At 43.5% G+C, this 15,071-nt stretch overlaps 1 protein-coding gene across 1 annotated transcript; it reads left to right on the top strand.

The window, feature by feature from the left end:
* The first annotated feature begins 12,087 nt into the window (after nt 1-12,087).
* On the top strand, nt 12,088-13,522 carry LOC147666521 (2-aminoethanethiol dioxygenase-like). Its single transcript, XM_086949015.1, has one exon. It carries the CDS (start codon nt 12,251-12,253, stop codon nt 13,031-13,033), a length of 783 nt encoding a protein of 260 aa, XP_086805141.1. The 5' UTR covers nt 12,088-12,250; the 3' UTR covers nt 13,034-13,522.
* The last annotated feature ends 1,549 nt before the right edge of the window (nt 13,523-15,071 follow it).

Here is a 15,071-nt window from a genome sequence, read left to right as displayed (position 1 = left end):
AGGTCGACTAGGTCTCTACTGACTATATTAGACTTAATTAGTTTTGCCAGCTAGCTCAGAGGTCACTAGAAACGTTCTTGAATGTTCAGGAAAGAGTTAACTCTCTGGATTTAGACAAAAAGGGATTAGCTTCTGACAACCATACAAACATGACAACTTTGCTCCCTCAGAAAAGAGTGTATCTCTGGAGTCGTGTGAAAACAATAGGCAGCTATTTCACTCAGTCAACCGTGCATACTTAGTTTCACCAGAGTGCAGAGAAATAGAGAGACGGGCGTTTTCAATAAAAGGTGGTATTTATTGAACAGTCTTCTTTCTCATGCAAGAGAAATGAATTGCCACGATTGCAATACTTGGATCATGTGTAATTATATGTGTTTTATTTCACTGTGGAGGTTGTTTTCAGGGGCTGTAAACCGGCAGCACCTCCCACTATACGGTCCCCATGTGTCTAGTCCACAGTCGGCTCCCTGCCTACTATAAAATGGCGGAATAGGTGGTTAGAGCCTCTATACCTTTCCCACTCTGATGAATGCGGGGGTATATCTGAGTCTGTTGTTGTTTTTAGTGACCCGCACGTCGATACGTGTGAGGTCAGAACGTTAGTGGTGGAGACGTTTAGAAGGCTTTCCCAGCGGGCACTTGTTGTGCCGGTAAACTGTGTTCCCGACATTTCCTGTTTGTGTTGAGCCGTGCGGATTCGAGCTGCCAGGTACGTGCAGACTTCCCCGTTTCTTGTTAACATAGTGATTTATTTTCCCTCCGCCCCCAGCACAACATTTTATGTGGCCAGAGTTTCGCTTGTCGGAGCTGTGCTGTCTGATTTTAGATTGCGTGCCTTCCCTAATTCTTGTGTGGACCCCACTGGGGGACCTTATGTATAGTGGTGTGACATATATTGTAGCGCATCGCACCCCGCCTCATGCAGATAGCTTGAGCAGCAGTAGTTTCTTCATTTTCAGAATTGGTCCTCGTGAAGTGCTTTCCTTTTCTTTTCAAAGAAAGAAGAATTGATTCCTTCCTGTGCTGTGTATTTTTCTACCGAGTGGGCACTTGAAGTGAGCACCTACTTAGAGGTACGCATGGTGATGGCGGCCTTTTATTCTTCTTTTGACTTGATGCCTGATCTTCTTTATCTCTGTTGGGGCTTCTATTTAATGTACTCTGGGACACACACATTACAGATTGATTTAATTTTCATTTGATTTCTTATGCGTAGGTACCCCCTGAGGGGTGAACTCCTACTGTGGATTTCGCAACCCCGGTGCACAGGGTCCGCATAATTTCGTTGGATCCCGTGAGTATTTATGAGACTCCCTTGACCCCCCGGTCTGGTCACACCACGTTCTTAGATTCATGGTTTTTTGGTATCTAATGCACGGGCCCCCTTGTTATTTTTAACTGTCCTGGTGCAGTGTGTCTACATTTTTCTAGCATTTACACAGGTGGTGGTGCTCTTGATCCATATGGTTATGTTTGTTTGTGGTTCTCCTCTATTCCGTTTCCTTTTCTAAATCTCTCTCTATGCTCTTTTCTTTTCTCCTTCTTTCCCTTTTTCTTCTTTCCCTCCGTTTTTTTCCTCCCCGCTCTTGTTTTCAAGGCACTACTTCAGTAACCTATGGGATAGTGTGGTTTTTGGCAGAACAGTTTGTTGTGTATATATTGTAAATAATGTTCATTATATTTTAGTGTAATTTGGCCCTTTTGTCCTGAGGAAGCCCATAGATACGTGTGGCTGAAACGCGACCGCGACTGAGTCGACAGACTTTCTGTGGAGGAGTCCGTTTCAATTGTTAATTTGTGCTATACTATAGCATAAGCGCCAGTTGAAATAATCTTGGTGGGGTAATTAGTTTCCCTAGGCGCTGATACATAGGAATACCTGGTAGTGTAGCATTGAAATTCAGGAATGCGCACATAGACATATGTGTTTTTCTGTGATTTTTTTTTTTTTTTTGTCTTTTGTAGGGCTGTGTTCTTTGTGCAATTTGAGTGTAAATATCTATATGTGATGTATATGTTGTGCAATTTGACTGTAAATATATATATGTGATGTATATGTTGTATATTGTATTATATGGAAAGTTTGAGTACAAGTGAAGGTACTCTTGTTGTATATATTCATTTGTTGCCTGTTTTATGTGCTCCACCTAGTTGTTTGATACAGCTATATATGTGCTTTGAATTTGTGTATTCTATACTTTATATAATTCATTTTTGGATATATCAACGCTTTTAATTTAACCTTGATTATAAATAAATATTGAATCGATCCCTCCGTGCCTCTTTGTATTTATATACATCTTTTTGATGTCATGTGCTCATGTACATGAGGGTAATTTGGGCACGACCCCCCCCTGTTTTTCCTAACAATTGCAATACTTATCATAAAGTAAAGTGCGTACAGTAAAAGTAGTATTATGAAATAATACTGTAAAAGCATTGATATGGTTTCTTAGCCATATGGTACTTTAAAATGGAAAAAATATATACATACATAAAAACATTGACTAACGTACTCAACTGGTGCTTCTAACTACGCCTACCCCGGTGTACCTGACCTAAGCCTAATACTTGGGAAGGAGTAAGTAAGTAGCAGTTTAAGTAAGTTGGTTAAGTTGGTTTTGCCAAGAATCTGAATCAAGAATTCTCTTACGGGTTTAGTCAGCTCCGTACCTTGGTAATAGAATGTGGGAGGTCTGGTATCTCTTTCTTCAGGACTCGATCTCCCAGCAACCCACAAGGGTGACTCGGGAACACCGGAGCTGGATTTTCTCGGCGTAAGAAAAAGCAGCTTCTCCAGCGCGTCAAAGGGGAGGGGCGGCTTTCGTGGGCTCTCGCATCTGCTGGGCTCTCGGGAAAATAGATAGCCGCTCTGCTCCAAACCACCGTGTTTTTGCTTAAGGCAACTGTTGGTATATTTATACCTGAAAGGTGCCGGTTTTGACGTAAGGGTGGACATAAGACGTCACTAAGAACTAACAGTTCTTTCTGGACTCCAGGAGTTCTTGTTCAAATCAAAACAAAAGCAGGGGGGATTTCCCGGGCTGCTGGAGGCTTGGTTTGTTTAAAGAACGCGTTGTGCTTTCTAGGAGTCGATCGGAGTAGCCGTGCTGTGCTTAGGACTGCATGGGCTATTACTGAATATGGATATGATTCTTATGCCTTTATAAGGATATTATTAATTATAACCACATAAGGGCATGAATCGGGAATATCGAATTAGGGTCCTAGATAGAAATACAACAACAACATCAGACACTGACTCACTGTTGACCACCATAGCTTTAGATGGTCCTCGAGAGTTCACTATAATGTGCAAGTTATATAGGTGTAACCACCCTAGGATTAGAGGACCATGTTCAGCCACATAGAGCTTTTCTCGTGTACTCCTCCCTTCAAACAGTACTTCTGCGTTGGTGCAACCCACAATATCTAGTCTCCCCTTGGTAGCCTGCCAGTGAAATATCCTTGGGTTGTAGAGACACATTGCCTCATACTTGCTCAAACATGTCCCTAGGTACTAAGGCATACATTGAGCCTGTGTCAACCATCAGTTGGACTTCCTTTCCATTTACTGTAAACACAGCTATAGGCATATTTCTTCTTTGATTTTCATTCACTTCAGTATTGTCCTCAACACATAATTCTTTCAAGCATCTCTGTTGCTTCAGTGGTGGCACCAGATACACATGTCACCCATCCACGACCAGCACCTCTGCACACCCTTAGAAAGTGGCTGATGCGACAACACTTCCTACACTCCCTGTTACTGGCTAAACAAAACTTTGTTTCTGAATCATCGTTCAGACTACAACACCTACTACAACCTTTGTTTCCTTGTCTGGATGGTATATAGCCCTTTCCTATTGAATTGTTCAGTTTAGTTGTAGAAAAGTATTCCTGTCCACGTTTGCTATCTCTGAAACTACCTCACCCAAGGTTTCTTTTTCTAACTCCTTTATGCAAAGTTCTGACTGCTCCAAAACTTTAGCTATCCCTATGGTGTCACCTAGTGTGGAATTTGTTGCTGCCCACAGCCTCTCCTAGATGTTTTTGTTCCTGCACTATACAATTAGTTGATCTCTAATAAGTTCATCTGTCATGGGCTCAAAAAGACACTTGATAGATAATTTGCGTAATCTAGACACAAATTCATCAATGGTCTTGTCTACCTTTTGATGTTGTGTACAAACGTATACCTATTTATAACTAAATTCTCTTTTTTGGCATAACGGGTTTCTAATCTATGCTTCACCTCTTCGAAATCATCAAGAATGGGTTGACCTTTTGCTTCAGTAACTATGGGCAAGTATCTGAACACTCTTTGGCCTTCTTTACCCAATGCACTTAACAACAAAACCTTCTTGCTAGCAGGTCGAAATCTTTCACCATCCAAAGTGTCTGTATAATTATCAAACATTAGGATTAAATCCTCCCAGGGCATAGGGGAGGGCCCTGGCTGCATTAACAAACAAGGTGGGAGTATGACAGAAATATGTGCAGGAATGACAGAAGAAAGTTCACTGTGCCCATTCTCAGACATTTCCATGACCTTTACACAAATGTTGTAAATGAATACAATAAAGATTACTACAACTTAGACTCAACACACTTAGAATAGGCTACAGCGAGTTCCCCAACAAAGAGTAGCCAATCTTGGCAACACAATGTACCTTCTGCTGTGTGCTATTCGTTCTCCAACAAAGAGTAGCCTATGTTTCACAGGACTTGTATGCTTTATGCAGTGCGCATCACAGTTTCTTTCAACGTGCACGCACTAAGGTGTACGGATCACCACTATTTGCAATTGACATTTCCTACACTGTGTGCGCATTGAGGTGTGCGCATCAGCGTTGGGATTCCCTACTCCTCAAAATGGCTGCTACGTTGTTTGACGTCTTCTGTTGCCGCAGAATTAAGTGGCAAACTTGCGAACAGATGCAGCCTTTCCTTTATGCCTCCCAAGATGGCCGCACGTCCACGCTGCGTCATCCGTCGTTCAACAACTAGACCAGAACAACGGATCTTTCACTCTCGACACTCTTCGCTCAAGATGGCAACCACGCTCTAGCAGTGTAGACTGTGCAGGCTATACATGCAACACGGCTACCGTAACACGGATGCGCAATATCATGTTACAGTCTCGAGTATCACGTTGCTCCGGCTCATGCAACTTACTTCTTGGCTACACGAAGTTCACCGGTAGGACAGCAACCACTATTTCTTTCGCTGCTTCTCTGACTTTGTTGTATCCCATCCTCGTCACCAAAATGTTGAAAGTAGATTAGGTAGGCAGCAGGACACGCCTTCAGGTTATTAAGATATATTTATTAAGTTAGACAGCAGAGCAGTAAACCTCACAGCTGACCAGACCATCAACTGCCAAGGCTGGAATCTTCACATTACAGATAGAACACTCTTAGGTTAGAAGATAGAAACACTAAGAAAGGACTACAGACACCAAGTAGCCATATTGAAGAAAGTATGAATATACAACATCACGCATTACCACTCCTCTTTGCTTCAGTCTCTCTACTGGAGGTTCACACTAGACAATCGTCGCTAAAATTGTTGTAAAGGAAATGGGACTCTTCACGCCATGTGGAAGGAGGTAAGTGTATTTATTACGATGAACAATCGTAAGCAGCTCCTCCTGCGCTGGCCAGTGTTCAACTGTCCAACACAGAACTTTCCCCACCAAAGTTCGTATGGAACCCATTAGAACTATGGTTTCACCACATTGGAGGCAGAGGCAAGTGCAGGACTGTAGGTTTGTACATTTAACCACAAGCCATATACAACAAGCGGTATTCGAATAATGCTGTAGATTGTATTCTTTTGAGCAGCATGTGAGCACAGATGCATGGTTATGTTTAAATGTATTCGTTGCTTATAAAAGTATGATTGGCTTGCAGTTTTGGATACTTGCCTCAGTTTATGCCACGCTAATGTCGACTCCTTACTACGATGTATGTTGTTTGAAATAAACTTCGAACCAACGTGTAAAGTAACTGGTGCTCATGTAAAGCGCTCCAATACCTACGGGTAGAGTTCGCGCTTTATAAATGCGAGAAAAAAAACGTTACTGATTTGTATTTCTATTTCTTACGTGCGGATTACTTCATTTATGAAAGTCCCACCCACCAGCAGGGGCCCTCAACACAACAGCTGCATCGTTACTGTGATTTTACAAATACTGTTTTTAAGAACCAGCTCCTGGTCCATTCAGAAACTTCAAGGAGTCGGTAATTTTGTAGGAGAAAGATTTTAATCCTACTTGTGAATAAAATTAATCATCTGTCGTACATGTTAGTATGTTTTTCATGTTTACTGTGCAGCGTCACACCTCATTACCATGGTAACACCTTCTGTATATAGGTGACGTCACTCGCATGCCGTGACAGATGACAGCTGATACTTGTTAATGCCGGTTGTTATCCCGCTACCGCGGGTCCTTGTTGGTAATAAACGTAATCTTAAACATACACCTTTCTCCATGCTTTATTGGTGTATGCTACAATTGGCGACGAGGGTTCTTCCAACAAGGGCCGGTGGAAATACTGAGGTCGGCGATGATTGATGATCGTGACCACATTGATAAGGAAATGCGGGAGAGAAGTTAAGGCGTAACGGAGTGAGTACGATATGGATGCAAGCGTTACTGACTAAAAGTATACTTCTACAGAGCGATTTGTGAAAATCGGAATTAATCTGAGGAAACGCTTTTGCTCGGCACCGCGTGAATTTTGTAAAAGCTGAGTTTAAGTTCACAACTGAAGCGGTGTGCGGTGTAAAGCATGAGCGAGCATCTGAACTGTATTTATCAGGCGGCTGCGTTGAAGATCAAGCTGATGGAAGCATTTTGAAACCGGCGCTTCGTGACTTCCAGCTGAGGCGTCAGTCAATTACCTCAGCTGAGTCGCGTGAAGCATGCCGGTAGTGCCTTGTGATTGGCTGCACGTCATCAACGTAAACAACGTGCGGCCATCTTTGAAAATTTCCTGTCAGGGGAGCGAGTGAAGGAAAAAACGGAGCGCACTCTGAGGGAAATATTGCGCTCAGGTGAAATTGATCAAAAGGAAACGAGCAGCTTTACAAGTAAGCTACAGAGTTATATCGGAGCTATAATAAAGCTATCTTCTGCCGGTGCATTGGAAATAAAATTGTTAGAAAGGCAAAATAAAGCGGAAAAATAAGCATGGCAGAGTGCAACAACATATGTGCCCCTCCTAGATTCCTGGATGAACCAGGGAAACCCACTATGAAGTGGAAGAAGTGGGTAAGGGCATTCGAAAATTACATCATTTCTATTGATGGGAAAGCTTTTGACGCTGAAAGAAAATGTTCCTTGTTGTTTGGACTATTAGGTAAAGCAGGGCAAGACATCTTTGATAGTTTACCTGAGTATGAGAGCCCACCAGGAACATTCATACCACTGAATGAATATCAGGAAGCATTAAAAAGATTGGAAAGGCAATTTGATGAAGAAAATAATATAATGGTTGCCAGACATAAGTTTGCTCAAAGGAAGCAACAGGAAGGGGAGTCTATTGAAGACTATGTTGCATGCTTGAGAGTTTTAGCTGTAGAGTGCGAATATGAGGAAATGACTGATATATACATAAGGGATCAAATAGTGTTTTATTGCTACACGAGGAAGGTGCAGGAGAGATTATTGGCTTGCAAAAGACCGAGTTTGCAAGAAGTCATTGATATCGCTAGAGGTATCGAAAGATCCTTAACATCTACAAAGGAATTGTCAGCTAATGGGAATAATGCTAATGTATTTTACTTGCAGGAGAAGAAAAAAGGGGATGGTAAGACAAACGAAAGAAATATGAGTGAAAGAAAGGTGGGAGGTAAGCAGTTATGCTGTTTTAGATGTGGTTCTAGTGAACACTTGGCTGACTTCAAAAATTGTCCTGCTGTTGGAAAAAAATGTATAAAGTGCAAGAGGTATGGACATTATTCTACTCTGTGTAAAACAAAGAGGATAAGCAATAGTACTAGTATAAACACTGTTGGAAATTTTGACGAAGAAATGTGCGCTAATATTATGTTGTACATAGAAATGGAGGATGGAAAAATAAAAGGGCCCATTAGTGATGTAAAGATTGGGGAGGTTGAGTTAAAGTTCACCGCCGATTCAGGTGCCCCAATAACTACAATTTCTGACACCCTTTTTGAAGAGAGATGGAAAGGTGTGCAGTTGACTGAATCTGATATGAACCCAAAAGCCTTTGGAGAGAAGGATATAAATATGTTGGGATATTTCATTGACACTGTAACATTTAAAGGGAGAGTGATTGAGACAAAGGTCTACGTAGCAGAAAAGGGGAGAATACTGGTAGGATGGAGAGATTTGGCCCAGCTGGGGGTGGTACTAGTTCCGGGAGCAAAAGACCCCGTGATTTTAAGAGAAGAATGGATGAACAGCATTTGTGTAGGGAGAGAAGAAAGTACATTGAGTGAAATATTGGAAAAGCATAAAGACGTATTTAAAAATGTTATTGGATGTGTAAAAGGATTCAGTCATGACATCAAGCTTAAAGAAGGGGCTATTCCGTGTAAGCACAAGGTAAGATCTGTGCCTTTGTCAGTGAAAAATGAATTAAGAGGAGTGCTTGAGAAATTAAAGAGGGAAGGTGTGATTGAAGAGGCGGAAGAATCCGAATGGATTTCTGCCATAGTTGTATCGAAGAAGAAGGTGACAGGGGAGATTAGGCTGTGTGTCGATCTAAGGTCGCTTAATAGAAATATTGTAATTAATTGTCATCCCTTGCCTAAGATTAAGGACATACTTCAGTCAACATCGGGATCAAAGTATTTTTCTCTTATAGACTTAAGGTCAGCGTACCATCAGGTGTCCTTGTCTGAAGAGTCCAAAAAACTAACATCTTTCATTACTCCATTCGGAGCATTTAGGTACGTGAGACTTCCTTTTGGTCTAGCATCATCTTCAGGAGTTTTCCAGAAACTCATGGATGTATTGTTTGGAAAAATGAAAGGGGTGGAAGCCTTTCAGGATGACATTTTGCTGCACTCCAACACAGAAAGCGAACACATACAGTTAATTGATACAGTTCTGAGCGTGTTGGAAAGTAGAGGCATGACAGTTGCTAAGGACAAATGCAAATTCATGGCAAAAGAAATTGAATATTTAGGACATGTCCTGTCCGCAGAGGGTATTTTGCCAAAAGATGATTTGGTCCATGCTATAAGGGAGGCCCCTGAACCCAAAAATAAAGAGACCCTCAAGTCATTCCTTGGCCTCAGTGAGTATTACGCTAAATTTATCAGTAAATATGCAGAAAAAGTGGAACCTCTGAGGAGACTATTAAAGAAAAATGTGAAATATGAATGGGGAATAGAACAAGATGATGCATTCAAAAGTGTCAAAATGGAAATTGCTAAGGCGCCAGCATTAAAACCTTATGATCCGATGCTAGAAAACATCGTGACAGTGGATGCCAGCAATGTAGGAATAGGTGCAGTGTTTTGCCAGAGGAATGGTAAGGAAGAAAATACTATTGCATTTATTTCTAGGAAGTTAAATGACACTGAAGTTCATTACAGTACTATTGAACGTGAGACACTGGCCTGTGTGTGGGCTGTACACAAACTTAAAGACTATTTGTGGGGCAAGAGTTTCATGCTTGTAACGGACCACAAACCCCTGGTGTACATGATGGACGGCAAGGGGCGTGGCAATGGCAATGCTAGTTCAAGGCTGATCAGACTTATGTCAAAGCTCCAAGAGTATAACTTCAGAATAGAACACATAAAAGGAGGAAAAAACAGTAGGGCGGATTGTCTATCCCGGTTACCAGTAAAGGTAAACAATGAAGAGGTAATGGAAGATAATGAATGTGTGGTGGCACACATTGATGCAACTGTGATGTGTGAAGGATCAATAAAGGATGAGGAATGGGAAGAGTGTACAGCGAAAGACTGTGTTCTGATCAAAGTAAAGGAGTATGTTCAATCCAAATGGCCACATGTGAGGAATTTACCTAAGGAGCTAAAGAGTTATCAACAAGTAAGCGATGAATTGACTATGGAAAATGGTTTCCTGAAAAGAGGTGAGGTATTCGTGCCCCCACAAGGCCTCAGGCAAAGGATAATCCAGATGGCTCATAAAGGACATCCTGGCACCACGGCCACTAGAAATGTTCTGAGAATGTACTATTGGTGGCCAGGTGTGGACAGCGAAATAAGGAATACTATAGATAACTGTGAGCAATGTTTGAAGTCAGACAAACATTGGAGAGTGGAGAAAAATGAACTGCAAATTGTGCAAATTCCTGATGGGCCATGGGCCAAGGTCGCTATAGACTTTGCCGGACCTTTCAATTTGCTACAAGAAGAATGTAAATACCTAATAGTTTTGACGGACTACTATACTAAGTGGGTGAGTTACAAGTTTGTGAAGGTGATTACGACCGAAATAGTCATAAAATTTCTGGAGAAAATCTTCGAAAGAGAAGGGCAACCAAAAATCATAGTGTCCGATAATGGGTCACAACTTGTATCACGTTTAATGGTGGATTTCTTGGAAAAGCGGGGCATTGTGCAGGAGAAAACACCCCTGTATAGTCCTAAGAGCAATGGTCAAGTTGAGAGGATCAACAAATTCTTTAAAGAAGGAATCCAGTTGGCCATTGCAAATGACATGGACGTGAAGGAATTTATCAAAGAGAAAATAAATGCATACAATAATACTCCTAAGGAAGCAACTGGGTTTACACCGTTTTTCCTGATGAGAGGAAGAGTGTGCAATGGGGTTATCACGCCGAAAATAGGTGAATGGAAAGCAGCAGCGGTAGAAGCAAGACAAGTCTGTGAGAAAGAACTCAATGTGAGAGAGAGCATACTGAGTAAACAATTGAAGAATAAGGCTTATTCTGACAATATCAGTCGTGCTAAGGATAAAGTCATAGTACCAGGTGATTGGGTGCTAGTGAGGAAGCCTGGTCTGGTTGCTAAAGGAGAGTCTAAGCTTAGCAGGCCATTGAGAGTTGATAAAGCAACTGGAGGAGCTGTGCTAATTGAAGGTGATGGGTGGCGCAGCAAAGATGATATAGTAAAACTGAAACAAGGTCAAGAACAGATCATAATGAGAAATGCAAGAATGGAGGAAGGAGCTCTAAATGACAGTGTCCTAGAATGGGATGACATGAGCAGTAACCTAGATGGGTCACACACCAGAGTCAGTCGAGGAACGTCTGATGTTTCAGATGCAGGTTTTGGTGGTTTCTCTTCCAGTCCCGTGGACACTACTTCAGTGCGGAATGGAACTGGGGGAGACAACTGTGAGGAAGACAATGAGTGTAATGCAGCAAGCAGGAGTGATATTGAGGGCAATGCAACTGAACGACATATTTCTAGGACGGGCAGAGTGGTCAAATTGCCCACCAAGTTTAAAGACTATATTATGGAATAGTTCTGTTTTTGTTATGAAGAAAGGGAGATGTCGTACATGTTAGTATGTTTTTCATGTTTACTGTGCAGCGTCACACCTCATTACCATGGTAACACCTTCTGTATATAGGTGACGTCACTCGCATGCCGTGACAGATGACAGCTGATACTTGTTAATGCCGGTTGTTATCCCGCTACCGCGGGTCCTTGTTGGTAATAAACGTAATCTTAAACATACACCTTTCTCCATGCTTTATTGGTGTATGCTACATCATCTGAGCCATACAAAACTTCAGGGTGTCAATCTGAAATACTGGAGAAAAATAGAAACCCTGCGGGCAAAGTAGAACGAAGTGCCTCAGTGACGTCTGTGGTTTTCCATCCCTTGACCACGCAGGATGCGGGCGCGCAAGCTGCGCATTGCAACATGGGATTGTTAGTTGTCATCACCCCGTAAGGAGCTCGAGGCAGAGCTGACTCATACTGTACAAAAACAAGTTTTAGTTCTTCGGTAATAAGTTTAGAAAAAATGTCATGCGCAGTAGGTGGCTGGTAAAAGTCAGTGGCGAGAACGAATGTTCTGCCAACGGTCAAACATTTTCGAAGAACTACATGACCCATGATGCTCGTGCCTACGATGCTTGTGCGCACGCGCGAAGAGGAGCGCGCTGGCGACGTGGGTTTGCCATTAACATGAATGGATCCGGTAAGGACTGAAGGGTGCGGGGTTAAGGCTGTGGCCGCAATGTGTTAGCCTGACTAAGGCTACCTGCTCTCGAGGCCACGGAAGTTCAGGCCTGCCCCAATTCATAGGGAGTCGAGGAAGATGCCACGGGATAACATGGTCTCCCTCATCCAGAAGATCGCACGTCAGGCCCGGCTCACCTTCCCTGGCGCCACAGCCACGACCCCCACCGGGAGTAGCAAGACCTTCACCGACAACCTGAGCCAGCTCAAGAACCTGGTGAACCAGTTGCGGGTCGAGGACCTGCAGATCACGCCGCGGGGCTGCAACGGCAGTCCAAAGCCGTCCCCTCCTCACAGCCCGCCCGTCACCTACATGCACATCTGCGAGACGGAGAACTTCAGCATGGGCGTCTTCCTGCTGCAGACCGGTCAGTCGTGCATCCCGCTGCACGACCACCCAGGTATGCACGGCATGATCAAGGTGCTCTATGGCACGCTCAGCATTCGTGGCTTCGATCGGCTGCAGGAGGTACCCGGGGCCGCGTCGCCCCCGCCATTTAGCCCGCCCCTGCAGCCCTACCAGAGAGACGCGCTGCGCCGAGCCCTGCGCCGATCATTCGGCCACTTTGGACCCAGCAGCCCTCCCTGCCTGCTCAGCCCGCACAGGGACAACCTGCACCAGATCAGCGCCCTGGACGGGCCTGCTGCTTTCCTCGACATTCTGGCGCCACCTTACGACCCCGAGGATGGGCGCGACTGCCACTACTACCAGCTGCTGCAGCCATCCTCCACTGAGACCAACGCCCAGGGCGGCAAGGAGGAGGAGGGGGAGAGCCGCGAGGTGTGGCTCCTGGAGGTCCCCCAGCCGGCCGACTTCTGGTGTGGAGGAGAACCTTACCCTGGGCCGAGCGTGACCCTCTGAGAGCATCGGTGACCCGTGAGCACCTTGGTCAGAACCGTGTCAGCCACCCAGGAACGTGAGGGCACAACCCTACGTGCCTGGGGTATCTTGTACATTGACAGATCTGTGCCCCCAAACCTCTCTGCGCAAGCACACTGAACCCTCCGAGGGCCCCATCCGCCCTCCATAGTCAAATTTATATTTTTAAAGTTGCGAGGCAGGATGTAGTTCCTCATTACTCTTCGAAGCCGGATGTGTGACCCAGAGTTGACTTGTTTATGAATTATCTCTTAAAAGTAAGCTACCGATTAATGCAGTATCAGGGCCTGTTCCATGACTTGGATGTGACCAGAATAGTAGTTATAAGTCTACAGCTGCCTCAGATGTGATCGTTTATTTGCTTATTAATGCACTTAGTTTTTGACAGCTGTGCGTCCTTGACACACTTTTCTGTTCCAGTTTTTCTTAGCTGTAGTTAAAGATGCCGCATAATAAAGCATTCACACTACAGTGAGTTATTCCCTCAAATCCTAGAATCTACACCTTAAAAAATATATTTAGTTTTACTTTAATTCGTTTGTAGCTCACCACCCGTTATTGAGAGTCCTGTATTATCAGGAACCTAACCACATGTGTTCCATGACAGCGATTTCCTTCGTGGTTGGCCTGCCGGAGGGCCCCAGTCGACACTAACCACTTACACAGGTGTTTTCCTTTGCATTAGGCAGTTTTTATGTCCATGTTCTGAAGTACAGACTAGTAAAAACATAATTTGACATTTACTGATTTGTATTTTGACAGTGAAGATCTGAAAGGTTGGGTTTTCTAACATGTTCTCAAATGTATTCATCTGGAGCCAGGTAATTATCTGATGAGTATGCTTTAAAATTTAATGTTGAAATGTTTCTTTCCAATATTGAAATCTGGATTGCTTCTCATAAATTAAATGAACGTGTACTTCGAATGTCTTTTCTAAGGAAAGAGTGGCAGACAAAGCTTGAGTCATTGGCACAGCACGTATAACTTAGTAATAGGAAAGCATTTTCTTTTAAAACCAGCCATCTCAGTTGTGTGGTGAATACTTAAGTCACCTCTATTTGGCCGTGGCTGTTCTGTGTGCGTTTGGGGTGGAGCTGTCACTGCGGTTTTAGGCTCATCTAACTTGCTTCGAGCTGCCTAACAGTCTCCAAACCTCTCAGGACTTTTTGCAAACTTGAAGCAGTCTTTAAATAGGGATATGTTTGAGGGCATTGAGCAAAGCGAAACAAAAGGGGGAGATGGACAGAGCGTTTGAGCAAATCAAACTCTCACCCCAGTCAACTGATCTGGGTTTAATTCATCACCATTCTTTAGCTCACTCAGCCACCCCAGTTCAGACATGGCCATATGCAAATCAGTCTGACCCTGTGCCTCATGGGAACAGTCCAGCCCGAAATGCCAAGCCATGTCTTCCCTGGACCGGAAACAACCATCCCTAGACCGGTTTCGGATTCATAATTCTCATCAGCCAGGCTATCTAGAATCCAGTGGCCAAGTGAGCAAGGGACTCACGTCTGAGCATACCCTGCCAACTTAGGGCGAACTAAGCGAAACAAAAGGGGATGATGGACGGAGCGTTTGAGCAAATCTAACACTCACCCCCAGTCAACTGATCTGAGTTTAATCCATCACCATTCTTTAGCTCACTCGGCCACCCCAGTTCAGACGGGCATTGAGCAGTTAAGTACAAAAAAGGAGCCAAGTTGGTTGTCACATCCCAGGCAAAGCAGCTGCCAGCATGCAGATTCCGTTTTTGGAAAACGGTCTTGACTGTTGCAGCGAGGAATGCATTTGCAGTATTTTTATATGATGGATATGAGATGGTTAGCATATATTTATTGTATATACCGTTATGAGTGAATATGCTCATTAGTACCTGGTACTACAAGATAATAAAACAAATGAGTAGTCTGCCCCTAAGTAACTGAAGACCTACACAGTCTATTACTTTACCTAGAATTAACAGTTCCTCTAATTTCCTTCAAAATAAATATGTATTCAACAGGAGAAAACAATGTGC

Source organism: Lissotriton vulgaris, unplaced genomic scaffold (genome assembly GCF_964263255.1).
Source record: "Lissotriton vulgaris unplaced genomic scaffold, aLisVul1.2 SCAFFOLD_2597, whole genome shotgun sequence".
NCBI lineage: Eukaryota > Metazoa > Chordata > Amphibia > Caudata > Salamandridae > Lissotriton > Lissotriton vulgaris.
This window is presented reverse-complemented; position numbering and strand designations above follow the sequence as displayed.